Source organism: Sebastes umbrosus, chromosome 2 (genome assembly GCF_015220745.1).
Source record: "Sebastes umbrosus isolate fSebUmb1 chromosome 2, fSebUmb1.pri, whole genome shotgun sequence".
Lineage (NCBI taxonomy): Eukaryota > Metazoa > Chordata > Actinopteri > Perciformes > Sebastidae > Sebastes > Sebastes umbrosus.
The window spans coordinates 34,059,983-34,087,917 of record NC_051270.1 but is presented as its reverse complement, the minus strand read 5'-3'; the positions used below and the strand labels follow the sequence as shown (position 1 = coordinate 34,087,917).

The 27,935-nt window shown below is 39.2% G+C and overlaps 2 protein-coding genes across 3 annotated transcripts in view; one reads left to right on the top strand and one right to left on the bottom strand.

Annotated features, from left to right (window-relative positions):
- tspan4a (tetraspanin 4a) overlaps positions 1–392 on the bottom strand; it is a 186,025-nt gene extending 185,633 nt beyond the window's left edge. Inside the window, exon 1 of one of the 2 annotated variants that reach the window (XM_037748877.1) lies at positions 320–392. The gene's annotated coding sequence lies outside the window, so the exon portion shown is untranslated. The remainder of the gene's footprint in view (positions 1–319) is intronic. The other variant, XM_037748885.1, reaches the window with a different exon arrangement.
- A 7,571-nt stretch (positions 393–7,963) lies between these two features.
- taldo1 (transaldolase 1) lies at positions 7,964–27,887 on the top strand. The gene is made up of 8 exons (XM_037751303.1): positions 7,964–8,146; positions 14,700–14,823; positions 15,824–15,931; positions 17,292–17,423; positions 19,898–20,073; positions 22,242–22,439; positions 27,085–27,230; positions 27,363–27,887. Exons 1-8 carry the CDS (start codon positions 8,047–8,049, stop codon positions 27,393–27,395), a joined length of 1,017 nt encoding a protein of 338 aa, XP_037607231.1. The 5' UTR covers positions 7,964–8,046; the 3' UTR covers positions 27,396–27,887.
- The last annotated feature ends 48 nt before the right edge of the window (positions 27,888–27,935 follow it).

Genomic DNA, 27,935 nt, shown 5'->3' with positions numbered 1-27,935 from the left:
GGCCAGCGTAAAAGAGTGTTTTTATAAGCAAATCATACTGAGCAAGATGATTAATGTAATCCCACCCTTAAGTAAACAACATTCATTAACCAATTTACGCAAGATAAATGGAACCAGGATGCAGTTTATCCCTTCTAATTAGACAAACTCAGCAGGCAAAAGCTCCCCTATTTATCAAAGTTAAATCTCTAAAACAAGGTCAGTGACATCTGCGTTGGAGCTGGAATACAGAATTAAAGAGAGGAAGTAATGCAGAGGAGACATCAGGAATAAAGATTGCTCATTTAAATAGCATAAAGGAAATGTGAAAATGACTTACCACTCACTTATCTCACTCTCTCTACACTCTCTCCAGGCTGTCCTCCTTCTTCCCTCAGTGTATGACAAAACTTCCCAAGTTGTCCCTTTCCACAGACTCCCTCCCTCCCTCCCTCCCTCTCTCTCTCTCTCTCTCTCTCTCTCTCTCTCTCTCTCTCTCTCCCTCTCTCTCTCTCTACACAGATGCACATGTGACTGTGGCTGGCCAGCCCAAACAGCAAAAGGCAGACATCTAGTGGCGGGTAATGCTATCACACATAATATAATATAATCATCCTTTGTAGAGCTGTCGGCCCACTGACAATTTCCAAATGTAATTTATAGGCTATGATTCAGAATGGGATTTAAAATCAGCATCTGATGAATACAAATAGCTGCTTATATTCGATACAATTGGAAATCCACAGACAGTATGGCGGTTTATAAGCAAATTCTTTTTCATTAAAGCATAACCAAAAGTTATATGGTCATCACATACTCATGACAGCTTATTTTCACAGCTCACCATATTAAAGGACCAGTGTGTAACCTTTTGGGGGATCTATTGGCAGAAATAGAATATGATATTCATAACTCTGTTTTCATTAGTGTATAATCACCTGAAAATGAGAGATGTTGTGTTTTCGTTAGCTTAGAATGAGCCCTTCATATCTACATAGGGAGCGGGTCCTCTTCATGGAGTCCGCCATGTTTCTACAGTAGCCCAGAACGGACAAACCAAACACTGGCTTTCACATTTTTACCTGAAGGCCACCATAGTTCTCCGACACGCTTGTGAAACTGCGGTAACGTGAGACGCAGAGTGTAAAACTATGGTACTGCCAGCCGCCGTCTGACTTCCGTTGCTCCTAAAGTAGTGTTATTATGGTAAGGATGGCCTCTGAGCGAGGTGAACGGCGTTACCACGGTTTTGCACTCGGAAGCTCACGTTACCGCAGTCTTGGAAAGGGAGGAGTGAGCGGAGGAGTACTCATTTGTTTGCAACCACACCACTAGATGCCACTAAATCCTACACACTGTCCCTTTACGGAGGTTTTTGAATCTGCCTTTGTCAGTAAGATTCAGCTTTAATGTGAATTATAATAAATGAAATAGGACGTGTGATGTGGCCTGTGGCTTGGGATACATGTACGGTGTTTGAACATATTCCTGAGTTGGACTGGAAGACAGCCATCTCTTCTTGGCACAGGTTTGTGAACATTTTTTTATGGGGCGCCTGTCAATGTTTTTACATATTTGTACTGTTTTCTTTACTTTTTCATACTGTTTGTTATGTTAAAAGATTCAGCGTCAAAGGTTGCACCACCATGTTTCACTGCAAAGACCGAATGTTCTTGTTTATTGTAGAAAGAAGAACAAAACAATGATCTAGAACAATGGGGGCAGCTCTGTGAGGCTGTAGCTATAAACTCAGCAGTGGTTTGAACTGAATGCTAATTACAGCATGCTAACAATGACAATGCTAACATGCTGATGATTGTGTTTAGTGCTAAACACAAAGTACAGTTGAGGCTGATGGGAATGACATTCATTTCAGCCCGTTCTCATTCCCAGGGTGTGAAATACCGATGTTTTGTCACGGCCGTCGGTGATAGATACCGCCCGCTGCACAAGGCACATTTTGGGCCGGTATGCGACGCACCAGGCTTTCCATTAACTACGATGTAAACCCATCCGCAGCGACAGTAAATGCTCAGAGAAAGTGCGCCGGGAGTGTGGTGACGTAATATAAAGAGCAAAAAGACACACACTGGAGGGCAGGTGGATGAGTCATGTTACAATCAGCTGTTCGTTCATGTCCCGTGTTCACAATGTTCAGATTCATTTTCACTTTACAAACATAGTAGTTTTAAGCCCAACCATGTTGTTGTCCTAAACCTAACAAAGTGTTTTTGTTGCCTGCACCTAAAATGACGCCGTGGGTAACTATAGTGGTTTTGATGCTAAAAATAAAGCAACGCCAAGGGGTGGTGTGTGACAAGATGTGATGACAGCATGTTGCAGTACTAAGTCATGAATTAAGATTTTGAGCTGATGATGGCGCATGATGAAAAGTTAAGGATCACATAAGTTCATCCTGAGTGGAATGTAATTGTTTGCACCACATTTCATGACAATCCATCCAATAATAGTTGAGACATTTCACTAAAAACCACAAATGTGAACCCCAGGATGAAAAGTCAGGGGATCTAAGTGATTAGGATTCATCCTCTGGGGACCATGAACGTCTGCACCATATTGTCACAGCAATACAACCAATAGTTGTTGAGATATTTCAGTCTGAACCAAAGTGGTGAACCAACCGACTAACTAACAGACATCCCTGGAGCCACGCCTCTAGTGTGGCTTAAAATATTGAACTGTGTCTACTGTTTAAACAAAGATAGAGGAGAGTAAATGAGGGATGGTTTCCTCTTTTACTCACTAGCACACAAGCTGTGTGGCATGGCTGGGTGCTTGTGGGTTTTATAGTGCCAAAGAATTGAAATAAATAGTATATTGGTTCCAGATATTAGCTAACAGACAGACTTTTTGTTCTTGTCAACAACATTCACTGTATAGTCCAAAACCTGACCTGAGCATTATAAATATTGAAGGGATCAAATTAAGGCGTGTGTGATGAATAGATATTCAAAATCACAATCAACTTTATTTGCAAAGTATGTTGATACTTACAAGGAGTTATACTCCTGTTTTCAGCCTTCAATATACCCACACACCGTGTAGAGGACAAATTAACAAAGCTATACCGATACAGACATACAGCTCAACAAATAAGCAAACATAAAGCTATTATATACAGGAAGGCTGGACAACAAACTGTATGCAGATCAGACTGCTAATATGTGTTGTATGTACAAGGTTGTGGTACATGTAGTCCGAAGAATGCTGAAATAAGTACTGAATGGATAATATGTTGTTATGTCGCAGCTCAAAGGCTTTAAAAAATAAAGGAAACACATGCAAAAGTTAACTAAAAGAAAATTCTTTTATTTAACAGAGGTAACAAACACTTTGAGGTCAACAGATGGGACTGGCAGGGAAACATTCTATAAAGCGACTGAAACTACCAGGATGGAGCCGTTCTTATGTAACCTGGTGACCAGCTGCCTCCAGCTCCACCCAACCAGGTACCTGCAACACTGAAACACAACATACACAAATGACACTCACAAGCCCTGACAGACGCTCTGGGGCCGTCACACTGGGAATACATTGAGCAGTGCGATGATTCTGTATCGCAGCTATTTCACAGGAATTGTTTTTTAACCAGCTGTTCACGAGTGTGACGGTTTGTGGAAGAAAACCTACACGAGAAACAGTAAGTGCAACACGTTCTCATCCCAACTCGTCATATACTGAGGCTTTTTTCAGACCTCTCTGCATCACTTTTTGGTTACAGTTAACACATGGTTAATGTTGTAAATTAAACAAAAACACAGGCAAGGAAACCAGTTAGTTAGGTTTAGGAAAAAACAACATGGTTGGGCTTAAAATTACTACGTTTTTACAGTGAATACCCGTGGATGGGTTTATATCGTGGTAAATGGAAAGCCCGGTGCGTCTCCTACTGCCGCAAAAGGTGGTATCCAACGCCGACGGCCGTGACAAAGCATCTGTATTTGACGCCTCCTGGAATGAGAACAGGCTGATAAGTGTGATTTCCAAATTATTGTTTATTTCTTAAAGGACCAGTGTGTAGGATTTAGTGGTATCTATAGTGGTGAGGTTGCAGTGCCCCCGCACCCCTCCCTTCCCAATTGTGCAGGAGAACCTACGGCGGCCTTCAGGTGCATTCGCGGCGCATTCGTGTCACCAAATTCTATCTAGATATGAAGGGCTCAGTCTAAGCTAACGAAAACACAACGGCCCAATCCCAGTGTCCCCCCTAAGGCCTTAAGCCCTGAACCCTCAGGGACTTGACTGACATCACCTGGTAAATGGTTGAGTGTGAGAGGCTGCAAGGGCTTGAAATGGTAATGGGACAGCACTTTGCTGCGACATATCACGTTACCTTGACGATGCCAATTGTGGGTTTTTATTTTATGTTTTATTACTGCCCATTTGACGAGGTAACTGTCGTTTTTGTCAAACTTCATTAAGCAAAATTTAAAGAGATGTTTGATGAATAAATCAGGTGTGTAATATAGCATAGTGCTTGTATTCCTCTGATGTCATGTGATTTTTATTGACCATATTAAATCCTTAATGTTAATGTTTGCTGTGTAAATTTGAACATGCCTGGCTGAACAGCTGTGTGCCGTCCTCTTCGTGTACCTTTTCTTAACGCCTCCGGGCTTCCCCTGGTAACTGTGGTAATCCTGTGTTTAACGTCACAATTCTATACATTGTGGGTAATTCCCTCAGGCAAAGTGCAGAAATGCGGACTTGCGGAATGTGTTCACAAAGGGCTCAAAATGTCTGTGAGAGAGCCTTCAAGCACCTGACGATTTGACAGTAGGACAGCCTTAAACCCTCACAGACTGTGGGAATGTGCCTCAAAGTCTGTGAGTGTGGACATTGGGATTGGGCCAACGATTCTTATTTTGAGGTGATTATACACTAATGAAAACATAGTTATGAATATTATATTCCATTTCTGCCAAAAGATCCCCCTAAATCCTACACACTGGACCTTTAAGTCCTAATAACTGCAGCAAACAATGTCACAGATGTAAAACACAAAACCAAGAATAAACACAGGCCTTCAGCCTTAACATAACAAACCTGAAATTGTGGCAAAATAAACAAGAACTACGCACATAGAAGAGATCACAAAGTTAATGTATCCTAACTGCACTGATGTAGGCGATGTTTATTTTAGCCTTTGGGGTTGAAATTGTTTGTTGAGGGAAGGTTTTCACTCATAGAAAAACCATCTAGGTAATGATCAATGTCTTACGATTATTACAGTGACAACTGTGAGATATTGTTAAATATTAATATGTCAGTAGGTTGGTAATGGAGTAAGTGACAGTATCATTATGCTGCTAAAGCCTGAGGGTTGAAGTATCATTTTCTAATACAGGCACATGAAAGGCGAACAAGGCAATTACAGCAAATGCGATGGTTCCTTAAATGAAATTGTTCCCATATTATTGAAAATAAGAGTCATGTTCAAGTCGCTGTTACTGGAGGGCAAGAAGATATATCAGGAGCAGGTGCCTCAGAACAGTTACTGAGATAATCAAGCAATCAAAATCACATAATGCAACTGCACACGGTTAAAATGCTGAGCAGACTGTTCTCTCTCTGTGTAATTAAATATACCATATTACATTTTTCATGTAGTATTCTGTAATTCACAGACTAATTTAAATGTTATTGCATCGCATGTAAAAGGCTCAAGATGACAACTTAATCCCTTCAATAAATGTTATTGTACTCACTTGCTTTTCAGAGAGGTGCCTCGATCATAAGGGCTAATACTGAGGAAACTCTTACTCAAGTAACATTTTGAATGCAGGACTTTTACTTGTAATGGAGTACTTTTATACTGTGTTTCTTTAACTTAAGTAAAAGATACTCAATACTTCTTCCACCACTGGTTACCCCATAACTTTTGAGACATATTTACAGTATATGCAGTGGTGGAATGTAAGTAAATACATTTACTCAAGTATTGTACTTAAGTGCAATTCTTAGGTATTTGTACTTGAATATTTCCATTTTATATTACTTTATATTTCTACTCCATTGCATTTATTTGATAACTTTACTTACTAGTTACTTTGCAGATTCATATTATTAACACAAAATATAATCAACTAATTAATTATTATGTATTATGATGGATTAAAGTGGCATCAGGCAGAATATTTTTGCCATTATTGGGCAAAAATTCCATAATAACCTTTCAGCATATTGTAATTCAAGTGTTCTGAGAGAAAACTAGACTTCTGCATCTCCTCATGGCTCTGTTTTCACGCTTTAAAAAATCTAGCCTGTGACGGGAGACTTTGGCCAATCACAGGTCATTTCAGAGAGAGAGCGTTCCTATTGGCTGTTCATTCAACGGAGGCAGCTGTCAATCACGCGTGAAGTGAGAAATAGGCAATACAGTAATAGAATATTGATTCATATTTGATCAGCACTGCTTAGTTTGACCGTTTGATCAGAGTTCACGAGTGATTGACAGCTGCTCAGAGACGGCAGACTCCAGCTCGGCTCTGATTGATTGTTTTCCTCCAGTCTGTGAAATCTTGCAGATGCCATTAGGGGTACTGGAGGACACCAGAGGCACATGATTTTTTTTTCCGATTACGTGTCTCATGCACTACTGTAAGGATATAGTGACCATTTTATATAAAAAAAAAACTTTTTTTAAATCATATTATCAATTCTACCCACTGCTGCTTTAATGAATCACTCATTATACTTTAATATATTATACTATTATACCCATACTATACTGTTTTTATAGTTGGCACTCTATTCTATTCTATCCTATGTCATATTGCTGTACTATACCATATGTTATATTATATTACTACCTTTCACCTTATACTATATCTCATATCCCATACTATATCATAATTTACAATATTATACTATATTATGCTGATATCATATTCTATATTATATTTATAAATATAGAATATGATTAGAATATAATAAATTATAATTTAACTATTAGGCTACATCTCTATATTAATACAGACAAACGTACCACAACTTTATCATATCATCAGTCTGATGGACTGTTAACATAGACTTGCTGACATTTTTGTCTCTATATGCTCTTGTATGATTTTCTATTTATTGATTGTTTTTATTCTATTCTTATATTAGGTTATTCTTATTCATTCATTCATTTTACTTCCTCTTTTTATCTGTAGGCCTTCTGTTAAAAATCTCAAGCCTGCAGTCAATCCTATGAGACCAGGTAGAGGGAGCAGAGTCACCTTAATCATCAGGGGATGAGTCTAGAAGGGGAGGCTATATAAAGGCTGGGTGTGTTCTGTTCAGATCCCTTTTGACTGAGACCATATTGCCACACCAGCAAATTGTTTTCACAAATCCGTTTGTTTGAGACCATGCTTCCAACCCAATCTTGGTACTGTTTTAGAGCGGTGTAATATAGGCAGCTTACCTGTGAGCTAAAGTCAGATTGAGTTCCGGATAGAGAATGTTAAAGTCTTTCACCTTTAAGAAGCCGATGCATTAATAACAAAAATCATCAACATCTATACCTTCATCCCTTATCCATCCTCCAACCTCCACCCATTATCATCTCTGAATAAATGGTTAACTGGCTCTTGGATCCTGGTGTTTAATGTGCATCCCAGCTAGAAGTTCAATGATCCAGCATTAATACTCTCACACAAGGCAACAATGACCTAATTTAGGCCTATATTATTAAGTATTTTTTTTCACCTACTGTCCATGTGCTGTAAAGTAAAGTTTTGAATGCAGGACTTTTTTTCACACTGTTGTATTGCTACATCTGTGAACTTCTTCCACCACTTGCATTGCTAAATCTCAATCAACCATCAATCAGTTTCAAAGAGTCATATTTGTGATTGTTTCCTGACATTGTTCTTCTTACTGACAGTTATTCACTCATTTCTCTGTACTGCACCAGCTTCCTTCCTCATCTGTCCGGAGCGCGCTCCCGCTGCCTCTCTTCCCTCTGGCAGTGCGCGCTCCCGTGTCTGTGACAGTCTTCCTGCTCTCACGTGTTTGTCTGTCTGTGTATAAAAGGGTCCTCTTGTCTCTCTGCTCATCATGTCCACTGTGTCCCCAGACAAGCGGAGGAAGATGGAGTCAGCGCTGAACCAGCTGAAGAAGCACACCGTGGTGGTGGCGGACACCGGAGACTTTAACGGTACAAAACAACCCTACTTCTAATATAACATGCTAATGCTAACTCGGTTAGCATGATGCTAACAGCTTTAATGTGAATGACCGTTGAGTCAAGTGTGACGTTAGCATCGTTAGCATGTAATGTTAGCATCAGTCTCCATTCACTCAGACCGGCAGGCTAATGGTAGCTAGCTAACTGTCAAGTTAAACAACTTGTAGGAGGTTTTACGGTGGTTTATTTGCTTCTTACTAAAGTTAACAACCTGATAATCCGATTACTTGTTGCCATCGTTACTTAAGTGACAGCAGCTACTCACGTTAGCCGCACGAGCACTAACAGCATGACGTCTTTGCTTATTCAATTAAAAATGCAGTTATTGTGTTTATATCAGCCTCTTAACCTCACACATTACATAGTTTGAAACTAGCTAGAAACATATCAGTAACTCAATTGCCAAGGGTATTATATATTCAATGACAATGATGAACATGAGTAGAGTAGCAGGCATGCCACTGAAGGGAGATTCACACTTCCTCAGGTGAAAACTAACCTGTTGAAAAGTGCTGTAGTAAACAGAGAAATGGTGAAGTGGATCACTCTGCCTGGTTATGTCATCAAGAAAATAGCAAAAATCTATTTAAAATATTATTGAAAAAACCTCTCCTAGCTGAACAGCTCTCTGTGTCTGCTGATATTTAGCTAACATCAAATCATAAAAGGTTTAATGTTGGATAAATACAAAGTCACGTTAATACTTATGGTAAAATAAGTTGTTGCTTGTTCTGTTTTTGTATTTTGACATAATATGCTATGGCCCAACCACTAATGAATCATATTTACCTCTGTACTCTGTGAATAGTATTAACTTGAACCTATAGGACCTGTGTTGGGTTGTCTTAAATATTGTTGTGTTTTGTTGCTGTCGCTTTTGATGTTGTGGTCATTGTTGGTAAAGATTGTAATGTGATTGTGTACTGAAATGTAGCTTAACAGTTAAAAGTGATTTAAGTGGACTCCAGGAAGAATAGCTGGGCTTCAGCCACAGCTAATGGAGATCCCAATAAAAGATAAAGATAAAGCTACAACTTGCACTTTTTTAGCATGCTGTGTGGTGAAAGTATAGATTATGTGGTGAAGAAACTAAGCTATAGACTTGTTGTGCAACTTGTGTCAACACGCAACAGGATGTAGAAAGTAATTTATCTTTCCTCGTTTGTGCCTTTCATGCGACAGTGAAAAAGGTCATGTTTCTCAATGGTTCAGAATGAGGAACTGTGTGCAGTAATACGATTACAGAGTGATGCAAACCAGATAGTTCCTCATACTGGGCTTTGCAGACTCACGATGACATGACAGAACTGGTTTGTGACAGCCAGGCATGAGTCTGGCAAGCTGATCATGTTACTCCTATTACACCACAGGAGTTGTGACTGTTTGCATAGACCTTTCTTTTTTTTATGTGTTAGTGTGTCAGCAAATTACATACTTGGCTTACTATAATTTAGACAAAAGAATGCGTCTCTGTTGAGGCATGCATAAAGGGAATGGACAGTAACACTGTATTTTTTAGTGCGTTCCCATGATGCTGTTATTATAAGTCGATCAACAGAAAAATATCTGACAACAATTTTGATTAGTGGTTATTGTTTAAAGTCAATCTTCAAGCAAAATACTAGGGCTGTCAAACGATTAAAATATTTAATTGCATGATTGTCCATAGTTAATCGTGATTAATCACAAATTTTTTTATCTGTTCAAAATGTACCTTAAAGGGAGATTTGTCGAGTGTTTAATACTCTTATCAACATGGTAGTGCAAATATGCTTGCTTTGTGCAAGCAATGACAAATATTGTCCAGAAACCCTCACAGGTACTGCATTTAGCATAGAAAATGTGCTGAAATCACAACATTGCAAACTGCAGCCCAACAGGCAAAAACAGCTGTCAGTGTGTCAGTGTGCTGACTTGACTATGACTTGCCCCAAAACTGCATGTGATTATCATAAAATGGGCATGTCTGTAAAGGGGAGACTCGTGGGAGAACCCATTTTCATTCACATATCTTGAGGTCAGAGGTCAAGGGACCCCTTTGAAAATGGACATGCCAGTTCTTCCTCTCCCAAATTTAACATAAGCATTATTTAGCTTCCTTTGCAACGAGCTAGTATGACATGATTCCTTTTGCTTTCTAGTTTCATATGATGCCAGTATCTTCACTCTAGCTTTAAAACTGAGCCTACTACAACCTAAAAATCACAAGTTGCATTAATGCGTTAAAGAAATTAATGGCATTAAAACAAATTTGTGTTAATGCGTTATCACGTGAATTTTGACAGCCCTACAAAATACCAAGTAGTTTTTTATTCTAGCTTCTCAAAAGTGAGTATTTGCTGTTTTTGTCAGGTCTTGGTTTTGGACTGTGTTCATCTTCAGACTAAACTTAAGTCAATTAAACTAAATTTATAGTACCTTCCATACAAGTTAGTGCAACTCAAAGTTATTTACAGGTGACTGACAAGCTAATAATAAAGTGCAATATGAGCTGTAAAATTATTGGTGTCACGTTTTTTGATTCTAAATCGACCTTCGAAGTCCAAAGCAGGATCAGCTATTCTTTTAGTTGTTGTTTTTTTCTCTCCGCAACACCGCCTACTTGTGTGCCCGAAGGAAAAAACAAAAAAACATTTCAAAGAGGACACAGCATATCTTATCGGTAGCCTGCAGCTGAAAGATGACACCAAGTTAGATAGTTACTCATTTAGTTAGTTAGCTAGTTAGTTAAAGGAAAACACAGGTAACATTAGGCAGATAATGTCTCTAGTATTTGCTTTGGTGATAAGTTTTACTTTGTGACGGGTGTTTTGGTACACTAATGTTGAGCCATGTTCTGAGATGTTCTGCCAGTAGCTAGCTACTGGCAGAAGCTACAGGGAAGTTACGTAAACAAACGCTATAACGTGGGCTTCAGAATGCAGTAGTGCTTTGGGCATTTATTTTCTTAGCGACCCTGTCTTTGAACGGTCTGAATGAGACAGCAGAGGAGGAGAGACAGGTGATCGCAGAGGGGAGAGGACGGGAGATGGGGAGACAGTCAGCTGCAGCTGGACTCCGTGCCTGTAGGAGGGCTCTTTCAGTGTCACTATAGCCAGCGCTGCAGTAACGTTACTGATCTCCGTTTCAGCATCAGTTTATGAAATTAAATGTTTTGTCCTTGGTTTTAACATTGTAAAACTCATCTTTATATCTGGGAGCAATACAGTAGTGTCCCCACTTTTGTTTTCTTCTGTCCTGTGTCTCCTCAGTGTCCGTCTCCATTTCACGGTCTCTACCGTTGTATCTGTGTAACTCAGCCGAGCCCACCGTTCTTGTGACGTCACAGGCTACTGTAGAGTACTGCAACATGGCGGCGCTCTTTCCACGAAAGCTGCACGAAAGCTGCACGAAAGATAAAACAGAGCTTCTTTTTTCTTTTAATGCTGACATTTGTCATGTTTGTTATTGGTATTGTTTGTAATTGTTCATTAGAGTGGAAATCCATTCAGTAAACCAGCTTCACTTCCACTTTAAATCGAAAATTGAATCGTGACCTTAAAATCAAAAGTCAAATCGAAACGTGGATTTGGAGAATCGTGACACCCTTAAAATACGCACATAAAATAATTTGAAAACGTCACCTCAGACTCTAGGAGAGAAACTGCCATTTTTAGATTGAAAACAATTAATCAAAAAATCAAAGTGATGAGAAGAGTCATTACTCAAGATTTACACAGCCATTAGCTTCTGTTTCTTAGAGGCTTCCATTTAAATATTTTAAGTATGCATGAATGTTGTAAGCAAGTTTAGACATGTTGATCAAGCGGCACACCTTCAGTTTCACATAAGACATGCAAGAACTTGGTCAAACATGGTGTCACACCACGCTCTTGCTTCACTTATGTAAGTGGGGGGGTGAGAGAATTCGTAATAGCTTGAAAGTAAATGGAAGTTGTGAAAGTTTGCTCAAGACTTGTTGCTAACTAATTATCTTGCCCAGTTATTGATGGTTCAAAGAAGACATACATTTAGAGAAGGTTTCTCGTGAGAGGAAGAATTGTTCACTACTGCTTTGGGCAGATGAGCGACTTGTGTGTCCATGCTAATGTCACATTTAGATTAAGACCGTAATCTGACTGTGATATTGAGTACATTATGGATTTTTGCTTAGTTATTTTAAAGTTATTTGGAATCTAAAATTTGATTTAAATTTCTAGTATTTCCATGCACCACCATGCTCGCAGAATGATTTGTGTAGAGAGCAGTTAGCATTCAAATTAAAGCACATTCATCAATGTGAAAAGAGGTTCTTCGTTTGTCTTATTTTGTGGCTAACTAGATGTTTCCCCAAATGCTTTTACTCATCCCTCTGGACATTAACCTGATGCTCCAACTAACTACCAAATTATGCGACTGCAAACTTTTTAAAGATGCAGTTGTACTTACGCCATAATCCGATTATTTGTAGTAATTATGCTTTATTGTGCATGTAAATGTAGCCGGGGGTACACACTGGGCCATCAGGCTTCTCAACACATAGACTTCTAACACATAACCGCTGTCTGCACTTTTTACTGCCACATTGTGCCACTTTATGTATATATTACAGTACTGTTGGAGACAGTGTATGTGTTGGAGACATATATATGGTACACCGCTGTAATCTTCTCTTGAACTGTGTAGCGTCTTCTTGAACTGTTGATCACGAGTATTCAGTCCAAACCCACTGACCTGCAGAAGGATCCAATTTTTTTTGAGAGATAACTGGCTCCAGAACAGAGGCAGGCTTTGTCTGTTAGACTGAAGAGCTGGCAGCACTGACTGGACTCTGCTGCAACAATCGAGTGCTGACATAAAACCACTGCTTCATGAAAAGGTCGCTCATGTGTATCAAATTAAAATCTGCAGTTCAGTCCTGTACACAGCAACAGGATTTTTTTTTTAAAGTAGAATTCTGTAGGTTATGGAATACATTAACACAGGCCTTGTGACATTTTGCTGCAGATCATAAAGATTATTCAACTCTTAAGTCAATTTATCATAATGTTTCACATAATTGTAATATTTTGAGCTAAGTTTTCATAAGCTGCTTGTTAGTGTTTCCTTTTTTTCCATTACTTTTATAGATGCTTAAGTTGCAGTATAGAAGTCTGAAGAATTCCTAGCAGCATATAATCAAGCTTTATTAATAAACAAGTCTATTAAAGCATTAATCATTGCCCTACTTATTTAAACCTTTCTTTGTCCTCCTGAGGGTGGTGTTATATCAACAGAACAAACACTGATATCTTCTGACTGAATAGGTTGTTTTTAGAGGATGGAACAGTAAATATTTCTACACAGTAGATGGCGACATTTTCCATCTCACAGCAGCAGGATATTGTAGATTCAACTGGTTTAGTCAGTTGTCAGACAGTAAAGACTGTGGAGGTTTAGGATATACTTACAACCAGTGATGCATTTATGAAAGCTCATAATAAAAACTTATATAAAGACTTATAACATTCAAGGGAAACTGTTGAGTTTTAATAAATCCCAAATTTTGAATGTCATGTTTGTCTTTTATCCTCCACTTTATGTTTCTGCTTATTTAATGTATTATAGAGCAGACCTTTAACTCTTATTTTGTAATTGTACGTTATGTGAAGGGCAGTCAATCGATTCAGATATTTATTTGTGATTAATCGCACATTTTATATCTGTTTAAAATGTACAGTTAAAGGTACTGTTTGTAACTTCTTACACGTATAAATCATTGCGGGTACACCTGCAGAGAATAAGCGTTTCGGTTAATTATTTAGTTCCGTCATTCCTAAAGACTGGGTCAGGACCCACAGATTGGCCAAATTAAACTTGCAGAATTTCTTCCAAAGTCTTTAACTCTTTAACATTATTTGTGCAGTACACCTTTGAGCCACACGAGGGAGCCTGAATGTTTGTATTGTTCTGATAATTGTAGCCTAATTATAACACTGAATCTAATATGAAAGACTAGCGTATAGCCTGTTAGCTCTGCCTAAATGCATTTATTTGGTCTTTTTTAAAATGGGTTTTCAATAACCCACGCATAAAAAAAAGTTGTGATTTATCAAACATATATCTCTTCGAAATGTCTGGTTTACCTATTCAATATAATATAAGGGGATGCAGAAATGGCAGTAAAAATGGTCATGAACGTTTAATTTATGCACAAATTTGCTCTTCTCACGATTTATAGGTAAGGCCTGTTGTGAATTGGGTCGTGATGGTTTGTCATTTTTAAAAAAGTAGGTCACCGGAAAATAAGTTTGGAAAACACTGGTTTAAGTCAGTCATTTACTGGATCAGAAAACCTCCAGAAATTAGAAAATAAATTAATTTTAAAATCTGTTATGAAGTATTAGGACATCTACCACGATTATACCCTGGGCTTGTGGATGTCTCATACGTGGATGATCCCATGTATGATATTTATAAGAATGTGAGAAAGCCAGGTTGCAGGTGTGTATGTGTGTGTGTGTGTGACTTTTAACTACTTTTGCTCTGTCTTCCCATCCTGCAGCCATCGACGAGTATAAGCCTCAAGATGCCACAACCAACCCATCTCTTATCCTGGCTGCTTCCAAGATGCCAGCCTACCAGCACCTGTTGGATCAGGCCATTAAATACGGCATCGCCAATGGCGGGTAAGATGTTGTGCACAAATGAGAGTTAACACCCTAAAATAAAAAAATTCTTTAGTTGCGTAACTGTTGAATTACTCCAGAGGTCAAACCGGAATAGAAACAGCCTTGAAGTAGAAGTTATTTGCTAAAAAAAAGGGAACATTTTATGTGGTTTTGCAGATGTTGCACAGCACACGATTCTTCTGTGCAAGGTGTTGACAAAGTTCCTTAATTTACAGCAGGCAGTTAACAGTAATGTGTTAGTCTGATGCCTGCTTAAACTCATGTAATGTATTGTGGTTCGATACTATCAGGATACGATAGTTTGAATCAAAATGCATTGCGATTTTTAAGTATTTCGATTTGATAGTACGATTTATTGTGATTTTTGTTAACTTTTTCAACACTAGACCATGGGAAAAAGTTGAATCATACACTTCTAGGGACTTTTATTTTGGAAAATTTCTAAAATAATAATGTAAAAATTTTCCCTTTGCTAACACCTGATTTTGAAAACCGGACGTACACAGGTGTATACTTCAGCTAACGTCGCCAAGTCCATCAATTTGTTTGGAGATGGTTGATTAGTTTTGTGTCTTTGTGCCTTACTAGTTTAGTATAATATATATATATATATATATATATATATATTTATATATATATATATATAAATATATATATATATATATATATATATATAAAGGACTGCACAATGCCCATTTTCATAAAATTCCTTTTTCAGTGTAACTCTGACATTAAAGGTGCTACATTTGATATCCAGAGCATTAATATAGCAGCAAACAACTATTTGCTATGTAAAGATATAGTGGCGTAATTTCTACCTGAGCAGAGAACAAAGTCGCTCTCCCTCTGTGTATTCATCAGAGTTTCTCTGTACTATGTTGACATAGCCATTAGCTACTAGCCATCGCCATGTTGAGAGCCATTGAGAGGCAATCGAAATACTGCCAATCCCATATTTAGCACCTGAAAGCTTCATAATGTTTCCTTCTCTGTCCAGAACTGAAGAGGAGCAGGTAGCCAACACCATGGACAAGCTGTTTGTGAGTTTCGGGCTTGAGATCCTCAAGAAGGTCCCAGGCAGAGTCTCTACTGAGGTGGATGCCAGGTAGGTGCAAACAACACGTCACAAGGTGCTAATTATGACAGGAAACTTGTTACGAAAATGTTTTTTTCAAACTTCGTGCATAAAAGCTGGCATTTACAGAACATGTCGTTTATGTCATCACTCTTATGTGAAAAACTCGATTTACTTTTGATTTATGTTGTGACTTTCTTTGGAGGATTCCAGTAAATCCTTCTACAGTATTTTGTTGTCCACTGGGATACCATCACACAATATACTTAAATCTCCACTCACAACATTATGTTTCATGTCTTTAAATTCAGGATGTAATTTCCTATATTAGTTGGCAGCCACATTACTGAGTAATTAGTAAAATCCTATAGAATAGAAAATTCATTTTTTCCTTGAGAAAAACCTTTGTTTAAACAACTTACATTGTCTATCTTTGCAACACAAACTCAGTAAAAGATAAACACAGCAACATCTTTTATCTAATGCCGGGTTTCCACCAAAAGTTCCTGGGACTTTTTAGTCCCTAGAGCTAAGGAGGTCCCTTTTTAAGGAACTAAAAGGTTCCTTCAGCTCACTCTTGCCTGCATTTCCACCGCAGCTTAAAGACCTGCAAAAAGGCAAAGTAGAAAAACAATCATGACATGTGACAAGGGCTGCTGGTGGTCACAGCGGTAATCACACACAAACGTGCGATCTCTCTCTCTCTCTCCCTCTCTTTTCTTTTTTTTTTTTCTCTGTCTTTTTTAAAATGAGTTGGGAAGCTGACAGCAAAGCCTGACTTTATTTTTAATGTTATCAAACAAAGACAAATGCATTTCATTCTGGAATGGTCCTAAATCAATACTAGAGTACTTCCTTGTTTTATGAATGAAGCGGTACAGTTGAAGCATCGGCGCTGTGTGTGTGTTTGACCAATCAGCGACGGTCATCCCTGCAAACTCCACCCGAAAGTTCCGGTACCATTAAAACGTACTAACCCATGACCAGGGCCTTTTTGGGGGGTAAAAAGGCCCAGTAAAATGTCCCTGGAACTTAATTTTGACCCTGGTCCCTGCTGTCGAAACGCAAAGAGTTCCTCAGGGGAAAGTTCCTGCGGTGGAAACGGGGCTTAAAGCACTTAACAATTTGCCTCTCATTCAACCATTTGTATACACACTCCAACAAAGCTACCATGTAAGACACTGGCCCAACCATCGGGAGCAACGGGGGGTCAGAGTTTTGCTCTTGGGGATCAAACCACCTCTGCGATTACTGGATGACCCGCTTTACCTGCTGAGCCACCGCCTCCACAACAAATTATTGAAATGAGTCTTATATGAAACTAAATAATTGTGTCTCAAGATAGCGTGCGGCATACGTAATTGCTGTTTCATTTATTTTCATCTGACAGACTATCTTTTGATAAAGACGAAATGATTGCCAAGGCCCTGAAGCTCATCGCTCTCTACAAAGAATCAGGCATTGCCAAGGAGCGTGTGCTCATCAAGCTGTCATCCACATGGGAAGGAATCCAGGCCGGCAGGTAATGTAATGTTAGCTATGCTCCCCTACCACTTGTTTTGTCTGTCTCAGCTTATTGTTTTTAGCAGTTTATCATATTGATGGATGGGGTTCATGATCTTTTAGGTATGTGAAGCAATTTTACCTTGTCTGACGTTAGGTACCGCAGGGTTATTTACATACAGGGGAAGCATGCTGCCTTACCTGAAATAATGACCGCCACTAAGTCAAATGATGAATCAACCGTTAATTTGAGGAAACGTTCAGTAAATAATGTTTTCTTTTACAAATGACCAAGTTTCTTAATAGGTTCTGGAAATTATGTCATTCTCATAACACTCAAAATATTCAGGGCACATGTTTCAGGGAGACAGCTTTATGATCAGTCATTTATGGCACTGGTGGATAAAGTGCTGCAGACGGTATGCATGTGTTGTTGTCACTGTGTATGCACTCCACCACACTCGCACATAACTACTAGGGCTGGGACGATATATCATGATACTTGGGTGCCGACTCACTATGTAATGCGATTTTTAAGTATTGCGATTCAATTACGATGTATTGCGATTTTTTTTTTTTTTTTTAACTATTTTAACACTAGACCATGAGAAAAAGTTGAATCATACACTTTTATTGACTTTTACTTTGGAAAATATCTAAATGAATACAGTAAAAATGTTTGATTTTCAGCATGTATGTAGTCAGAGATGTCCTGAAGTCAAATATATCAGGCATTGTCAGGTATTATTTATTCTTTTATTTATTCTTTTTCCAGCAACCCAAAAATCAAAGAATAAAGACATTTCCCTCACAAATTAGTGGTATTTTCTTTTTAATTTATAAGGGACATGTAATGTTTTTTACTTTCCATATATGTATTTTGTATGTACATTTCCCTTTGTTAACTAGTTTCGAACCGAATGCTTCGAAGCTTCGACCATTGCCATGGTATCCAAAGCCCTATTTGAATGCTAAATTTCACTTCTTTTTTTATATATATATATATATATATATATATATATATATAAGTATGTAATAATAATGTATAAATCCCCAAATAGCCCATAAAATAATAAATAATCCCACAACATTATTCATATCCAACATTAAGTATTATTAGTTATTCTCAGACGGATGTCGCTGTTTGTTGTCGGTCCCAAGCACTGAAACAGGGGAGATGGAGACAGACAGACAGACAGAAGAACATGCCAGCCTACTGTGCCGCGCTGCTCCACGAAGCTTTGAATACCTTTGATTATTTCTCACCGAAGCTTTGAAGCCCAAAAAATGGTATTCGAGACAGCCCTATTGTTAACACCTTATTATGAAAAACGGACGTAGTCACACATGTATACTTCCTCTAACTTCGCAGAGTCCGTCTCTAGCTCTCCCGTCAGCTCCGTTCTCTTTGTACATCCATGGTCAGCTCCATCAGGGCCGTTTGAATGCATTTAACATAAATGTCAGTATATGGCTGCTCTATAGTCGTAGCGTCGGCCGATTTGACCACGGAGATGAGAGTGACGGCTGGCTTGACCGCACGTTACCACAATACGATAGCGCTTTCTGTCCATGACAGAATTAGCTTGAGACTTTAGCCATGATGTCTAGCTCTGCTTTTCCTGACAATGTGTGAAAGTGTTTCCATACTTTACTGTATGTGTAGTGTTTACCACTTTGGATTTAATATGTGAGGGTGCAGATCGTATCCATGTAGACCCTCCGCTGTTTTATACTTTATCGTTTTGGAGCAGATATGACGTCACGTTACTCGGACTACGACAATAAAAGCGGTAACTTCCTTTAACCCCTGCATGGACTCAAATAAACATATCAATTCTGCCATTCAAACATTGATTTAAAAATTCAAAAATCGCAATACATAGGTGACTCGTTTTGTTTTTTTTGTTTGTTTTTTCACCCTTATTAATTGCAGCTGCCGTCTGCTGTTGGGCGTTAACATGGGGGTAAAATGTGACGGTGAGATGATAGACAGCTGATTGACCGTCACCTCTACAAAGACATTCAAAAAAATTCAGGCCCGTGGCTAAAGAGTATATTAGCAATGTGAGTAGAAGAAACCATGATAATACCAGAGGGGCTGTGTAATGTGACTTGAACAAACATATGGACTTCAGAGTGAAACTGGTATTTACTGGTCTACACAGCCAATGTCCCTATAATACCTGAGTTTTGGTAAACCTACAAATCTACCTAGATTGCACCCTGTATCTCTGTTAACTGGACTGCCTCAATTTGATTCCACATATTTAACCAGTGCAAAGTAATAAGACTGAAACTTTGCTCAACCAAAAAGACTGCGCCTTGAGAAAACTGTATTGTTGTGTTCTATATTCTTTGGCTTGTTTTCCATCTTTGAGGAGGTTCTGGTTAAAATGGGAAGCAGAGAAAGAATGCATGTTCACATCTACACATATTACTGCATGCGACATGTCTTTTAAATGAAATGTATATTTTGTTTTTTTTGTGCAGGGTCCTCGAGGAGAAGCACGGTATTCACTGCAACATGACCCTGCTGTTCTCGTTTGCTCAGGCTGTGGCCTGTGCAGAAGCAAAGGTAACACTCATATCACCCTTCGTTGGACGCATCCTCGACTGGTACAAGGAGAATACAGGCCGCGCAAGCTACGAGTCACACGAAGACCCAGGTAATAGAGGCCATCCTCAGTGTTATGAAAAGTGCATTCATGTGAAAATAAGTCACAAGTCACATGTTGATAAGAGTATTAAATACTTGACAAATTTCCCTTTAAGGTACATTTTGCACAGATAAAAAATGTGTTTCTCTGAATATGTACAATCATTCACAGTGCATTCCAATACCCATACTGTCATACTATTTAGTATGCCAGGAAAAATATTTACTATGTCCCAATACATAGTATGTCAAATGCAGTATACCAAAAATAACAGGATGTCCTATTACATCCAGTCGCATTTTGCAGTATCGTATTTTTTACATCTGACATCACGGAGGTTCACCGAATGAACTTCAGGTTGACTCGCATACGTACACAAAGCTATGTGGAAAACAGGCGTCAGCATTCGGTTGTTCTTCGCCCCACATTATTGTCACTTCTGGTTGCAAAATACCAAGATGGCGACGGCCAAAATGCCGGACTCGAGGCTTCAAAACGGCAGTCCACGAACCACCGTCACGGTGACTACGTCCACCTCTTATATACAGTCTAACAACGCAACATTTTTCTTGACGAAAAAACAATCAATAGTTCTCTTAATTTTGAATAACCGGTATGTTTTTGTTTTTGTGATGACGCTCAAGGAGAAGTACAGGGTGCGGTTTCACACACACACACACACATGGAAACAGACCTGCCAAATGTCAGGTCACCAGTGTACAGGACAGATTTTTGGTTGCATAACCAAATGGTTGCACTCTGGGAACCTGCCTAAAACCGTATTCACATTAAATCACGCAACAGATGTAACGCTGCGGTCGCCAATCCAGTAACCGGCGATCCAGAGTTGTACAACCCTGCCATGAGGGAACAAACACATTAATTGTCGTGCAGTCGCTTGGCATTAAATGAGCTATTAATAAAAGTAAGTGACACTCCCACACTGCCCTGAGCTAATTGCCACCACGCCTCTTTTGGTGTGATTGCAGCTAATCGCCACAACGCCTGTTTTGGTATGAATGCAGCTAATTGCCACAACGCCTGATTTGGTGTGAATGCAGCCTAACCCCCCCAAGTTAAATGAACTGTTATGATTCTGTTATAAAACATCATCATTGTGACAGTATGTGTCACTCACAAATAAAGACTGGAATTGGAACACACACCTAACCTGCCACATAAGTACAGCGAGTCACCAAAATAACTAAATGAGCAGTCAAGGAAAAGACTTCATTGTGACTCAGGAAAATACCACTTAGCGCTTTGCACAAAAACATGGAATCAATAAAGAGACTTCAGATAATACATTTAACTGTGTCGTGAAAAAGACTTTCACTCAACATAGAAAGGTATTCCTGGACACTATTGTGAAGCTACTAGAAAGGTTTCAATGCCTCATTCAGTCGTCTTTACATAGAGAATATCTAAAACATGCTTTCAAGGTTTTATGTAGCCTAATAACATAAAATGTCTGATTTTACTGGGCTCCACTTTGTTGTGATAGTAGGGCAAATGGTGGCTTTTATCAATACATATGCATTTCAGTGATAAACATACAGAAGAATTAGCTTAAAACCTCTGAAAACATGCTTCAAATTAAGAAAATATTTCCCTATAATGTAAATATAAATGAGCAATCAAAGTAAATAAAATGTAAAAAGCATCTTAAGGTACTATTTAGTAAGATTTTTTATTTAGTAAGAGTTAAACTGTCATCAGATTTTGAATGTTGCAAAATTTAACTATCTATTCTAATCGATAGAGAAAATACATTTTCAGGACCTTTTTAATGCAATTAAACAGCTAATGATGTGAAAACGCAGCTTCTTTGGCAGTACACCAAGTTAAAACATCCCATTAACTTAAGCAAAACATTCACTCATCCTTAAAATAATGTGACTAGACTGAATAACAATGTCTCCACATCCATTATGAGTCATCTTTTCTCAGAACTCGACAACCAAATAAAAATAAATTTTCCACCTTGACAAACAAAACTCGTTTAACAAAAGGAAAAACCACATGATTTAAATAGTACAGTACGTCCTTAAGAAACATCCTTCTGTTTGAACTTTGATTAGGCCGGGGTTAACTGTAATGGAACTGATAGTCAAGAGTTTAGCATGTTCAGCCTTTTATGCATTTGGGCTTTAGATGTTTCTCTTCTCCTTCCCTAGGTGTGCTGAGTGTGACCAAGATTTACAACTACTACAAGAAGTTTGGCTACAGCACCGTGGTGATGGGCGCCTCCTTCAGGAATACGGGGCAAGTGAAAGCCCTGGCAGGCTGCGATCTGCTCACCATCTCCCCTGGGCTGCTAGCAGAGCTCAGCAAGGACCACAGCACCGTCACAGAGATGCTCAAAGTGGAGACAGGTACTGTTCTGTGATCCAAAGGCTGCTTTTCTGCAAAATACTGATATCACCATTAACTTTGTCAGTTTTATTTTTTTTCATTGTGCATGGACATTCAGTGAACTAGAAGCATTACAAGGAAAGACATTTCACATTATTAAACAGACCAAACCCAGATGACTGCAGTCTGATTTGGGGCTTTGGCATCTAGTTGTATTATAATTAGAGATCATCGATACCACTTTTTGCAGACCAAGTACAAGAACTTACATTTGGGTACTTGTCAATACTGAGTACGGATATGAGAACTTAAAGCAACAGTGGGTAGAATTGGAGCAAATATATGATTTTAAAAAAAGTTATTTTTATAAAACGGTCACTATATCCTGACAGTAGTGCATGAGACAGGTAATCTGAAAAAAATCATGCGCCTCCGCTCAAACGGTTAAACTAGGCAGCGCTGATCAAATATGAATCAATATTCTGTTACTGTAATGTCTATTTCTCTCCTCAAATGTTTTCAGAAACATCTCGTAGTGTTTAGCTGTAAAATGCAAGCGCCCCCCCCCCCCCCACCCCCCAGGAAGCAAATCTTCGTAGTGGCCAAACGGCGGTACTACAACTTCCGAGTCAGTCAAGTGACGAAGACTTTTTCCCATAGACTTACATTGGGAAAGAGCCGTCTGTAAATCAGCGGATAATTTTTTTTTTGAGGTAAACCAACTTCCCAGTACGAACACTTGGAATAGTCATTATTTAAATCATGAGGTCCTAAAAGTCGAATCCAGAGTTATTTTCCTTCCTCCGTTCATGTGAATGAGACCCAGACCGAGGCTGGAGCGAGGGCTGGGAGGCGGAGTTAAAGGAAATGCTACTGCACCTGCTCTATGGGCCCGATGGATGCGGAAGATTGCCGGATGATCCGGGTACTTTATCACTCGGCAGTTGAGTCATTTTGGCTTCATGCGCCACTGAACAACTCTCATAGGAATGAACGGGAGCCCGCCTCCAACGCTGTATCCAGTTATCTTAATACATCCATTGTAAAATGAGAAAGTTTGTGACCTGGCAGCCACGTTGAGATAAGTTGAGGAAATACCAAGCACCGCCCACCAGCCGGATCACAAACTTTCTCATTTTACAGCTAAACAGTACACTTCAAGATATTTCTGAAAACATTTGAGGCGAGAAATAGTTTGATCGGACTTCGTTGAATGAACAGCCAATAGGAACGCTCTCTCTCTCTGAAATGACCTGTGATTGGTCAAAGTCTTGAAGCCTAAAAACAGAGCCATGAGGAGGTGCAGAAGTCTAGTTTTCTCTCAGATCACTTGAATTACAATATGCTGAAAGGTTATTATGGAATTTCTGCCCAATGATGCCAAAACTATACTGCCTACTGCAGGTTTAATAATACCATTACAGTTCTAACAATGACTGAAGACATGTTTTATTTTCATCAGAAGTTCCTTCCTTTCTGACTTTAACAAATTAAATATACATGATGCTGTTGCTGACATTTTAACATTCATCTCTGTGTTTTCCTGATACAAACAGAGCATAGTTTGCTGTAGGCATGTTAATAACTAACTGTTTAACTGTTTAAATATTACATTTAAAAAAAAAAAAAAAAAAAAAGCTGAGTAACACTCAGGAGTGACTTGTCACTTAGTCAGCCGGCAGCTAGCAAGACACCAGAGCTTGGCTTGGGTCTTGAGGAGCTGCAATGCTACCTTCAGCTATAACGTCACTAATAACTTCATACTCATCATCACACACACACACACACACGCTCTCTCTCTCGACCGGATACTCGCTAACATTACGCCCGGCTTGCGGGTCGGGTGAACTGGGGACTGCCTGTTTTGCTCATACACTGCAGCTGGCGATGAATTTAACCTGTTTTTGCATCAGGTTATCGTTGCAGCTGGGCGGCTTATCAGACACTTGAAACACAGCAGCCCTGCATGCGAGGCACTAATCTTGTTGCTTTACATGACGTTGCTGTAAAGCGGTAGCATGAGCGGTTATATCAGAGTAGTTCTACGAGTTCATGAGCACAGTGTCAGACCTGATACCTGATTACATAGGGGAACAATAGCCATACCCTCTGTTTATAGGCTGCTCTGCAGCTCGTGTTTATGCAAATAACCTGACACCTGCTATTAAAATGTCTTATCGTACATTCATCTGCAAAGGATAATAGTGTTGGTGGTTTGGAATAGAAGGATTGTTCTCTAGAGCTCTGATGTTCCCTGTCATCACTGATTACTGGAAGGCACAGACAGACACGATGGAATTCAAAATGTTTCAGATGACAAATGACATTTGCCATATGTTGAACTATATAGGCTAGGGTTGGGCGGTGCCTTCATACCTTCCTGACCTTTCACTGGGGTTTACGGTATCTGTTGGGGTGGGGCGGGGCCTGCAGTGCACTATACTGCATCATAGAAAGCGCAGCATCTGTTTAAATGACAGTATTGAAAATCATACCATCGGGGTTTCTTAATACCCTGGTATACCGTAATACCGTTATACCTAGGGCTCATGAAATTGTTTTTATGTTTTTCCAGATTCCGTGTTTATCTTTTTACATTTTTCTGAATTCTGTGTTTTAGAATTGAAGCACATTTTGTCATCAGAACAAGTGTCTGATCAAGTGGTGGATGACTAAAGTGTCAACAATTCATAAGAAGATATTCAAAATGTAATAAATATCAGTGAATTTGATGTAATACATCATTGCACTATTTGTTTTATCAGTGAAATTGCTTCAATACAGCTATTATTAAAAAAACATTCCACCCTTTTGTAAAATTAAGTGCTCTAAATTTAGCTGTTAGTGTTGAATTCCTCCGGTTTTAGGATGACTAACAGCTGACCCCTCCCCCAGGTTTCCCCTCAACCTGTGTATTGCGCTCTCATTGGCTGTAGCTCCTTGACAGGTCACACATTAAGACTGCCAGGTATTGCATCGGCAAGCCTCTCGGCTCATGTCTCTGAACATCAAGCCAACGCCGATTTGCCTCTGATCTTGGGTTTTTGTTGGGAAGCTCCAAAAACTGTTGGCGAATTGAAAATCAGGGCTAACGTCGTATAGTGTAACATTCCCAGTTAGAGAAGGTGAAAAGTAAAGTTGGACAACGTTTGCCTGGGCCCCCCAAATTACTAAATCCACCCCTCTCAAAACACCCAGGTCGGTTACTCGCAGTCAGAAACAACGGTGAAATACACTTAACGGAGTTAATTTCCAAATAGGCGTATTAGTCGCTTGCTTTGGCAGCTGTTATAAAGTAGAGCATGGATTTGATTAGCGCAGGTATTTTGCTGGCGGTAACGTTATTAGTGTTAAGTCAGTATCAAGTCTGACATCCGGGAAATACAGTCTTACTCACGGTGAAAACACACACACGTTGCGGCTGACTCACGGTCACAACAGAGAAATACACTCTGGTTTGATTCTGCTTACAGTTAGCTATTCACTCGTGTTGAAGAAAAAGAACTACGGTGGTCAATGAGTCGCGGCCGTTTGGTGCGCGTGCCTGTTCCCAACGGGCTGATTGCTTGGCTCCCAGTAGCCTCCCGGTATTGCTGCTTACAGCGTTGACGGAGGCTTGTGCCCGTTCGGAACGCGGAGCCGCATTCCGTCTGTCTGCCAGCACACTGTAGGCACACTTGGCAAAATGTATTTACAGATTTTGATACTGAAAAAGGAGATGTCGAATCCAATCAAATAGGTGCCGGTCCCAATCTGGGTGGACCCGGATCATGTTACGACTGGATCAAGCACAAATTAAGCCTTAATTATAATATAATGAATACATATTTTCATGACATAAGTGAACAACAACCATAGCTTCTGTGTACTGGCTGCTCTGCAGCTTCTGTCAATGCAAACAATGCTGACACCTGCTATTAAAATGTCTCCTTGTACATTCTTGCATCAAAAGGGATAATCACAGAAGGGTTATTATGTCATCTCTAATCGGAGGTCACAGAGAGACGAGATGGAATTCAAAATGTCGGCTATGTGTTAAAAACATATAGACCTATAGAGATAACAAATTCAACTTTTGAGGTAGATGTTACCATGTTTTAACATTACCAGCTCTGCACTATATTTGCAGTTACTAGTCATTTTTGTTCTTCATGACAAGGCTCAGTTTTAAACAAACAATTTCCAGCACAAAGACTAGTTTAGTTTACCTGTGTTTGTTGTTTTTTTTACTTGCGTTGAGAAACACAACCCCTGGTAATGCCTTTACTATAAACCGTGGTGGACAGAGTTTCAAAAACACAAAAATCTGGGGGGAAATCTGTAAACAGACCTGCTCTTTTGAAGATTTTTTTCAACAATATGCAAAACCTGGAAGCAAAGAATTGGGCATGCAATTGATTTAAACTTTTTGTTAATAAATATTTTTCATACTGTAGTTGATCGCGATTAATTGCAAATTAATAGCACATTTTTTATCTGTTCATAATGTATTTTAAAGGGAGATTTGTCAAGTATTTAAAAAATCGCAAGTTGCATTAATGCGTTAAAGAAATTAGTGGCATTAAAACAAATTTGCATTAATGCGTTTATCACATTAACTTTGACAACCCTAACTAAGAGCCATGCTCTTGTTTCCACCTTGACCATGACGGTTTGTTTTTGCAGCCAAGGCCTGTGATCTGGAGAAGATCCACCTGGATGAGAAGGATTTCCGCTGGGAGCACAACGAGGACCGCATGGGCGTGGAGAAACTGTCTGACGGCATCCGCAAGTTCGCTGCTGACGCCGTCAAGCTGGAGACCATGATCAAAGTAAGTTGTTTTTTTTATTTGTGCACTCGTACTAATGACATACTGTTTCTTTGCTGTCAGTATAGAAAATGATTCCATTTATGCAACGAGCTTTGTTTGCTGACTCTTTGGTTGTTGTTTTTTTTATCACAGGAGAAAATGCTCAATGTGAAAAACGGCCAGTAATGGACAGATCTGGCGTCTCCGGCCGCATTCACGGGAAGCATAAGGAGTAAGCAGGCTGCCTTCTTTGTCTTCAACTACCTGAGAGAAGGTCCAAAGCACTCGAAGGCCTTCCCTCTCCTCATCTGACCAAACTCCAGGGACCTCCCTCCTGAATGGACACCTTTCCTCTCTTAGGCTGGGATTAACTCTGCTTGTTTTCTGACCAAACATAGATGATGACTGATGCTAATGTGGGTGTGAAGAGTCTAATATTTACTAGAAATTTGACCAGAAAGGGAAAAACTTAAAAGACAAATGAGTAAGTTGTTGAGTAAGATCATGTGACTACTAGAAAGAACCATGTGCACTTTTTGCCAGGAAATTACCTCAATTTTTTTTATCGACACCATTTGAACAGGGTTGAGGGCAGAACTTGATCAGGACCAACATTGTACCATCATTCCTCAGAATATAATCTTTTGCTCTTTCAATAAATAAAAATCTCAGTCATGACGGTTTGTTTTGGTTGTGTTTATAATGTGTCTGTCTGTGTTAACAGAT

What these genes read in the sequence shown, in the direction of transcription:
- taldo1 (XM_037751303.1), top strand. Translation starts at nt 8,047, where the DNA reads ATGTCCACTGTGTCCCCAGACAAGCGGAGGAAGATGGAGTCAGCGCTG. An exon ending in TCTACTGAGGTGGATGCCAG is followed by an intron (nt 15,932 to 17,291) that starts GTAGGTGCAAAC and finishes TTCATCTGACAG; the next exon opens with ACTATCTTTTGATAAAGACG. An exon ending in CGAGTCACACGAAGACCCAG is followed by an intron (nt 20,074 to 22,241) that starts GTAATAGAGGCC and finishes CTCCTTCCCTAG; the next exon opens with GTGTGCTGAGTGTGACCAAG.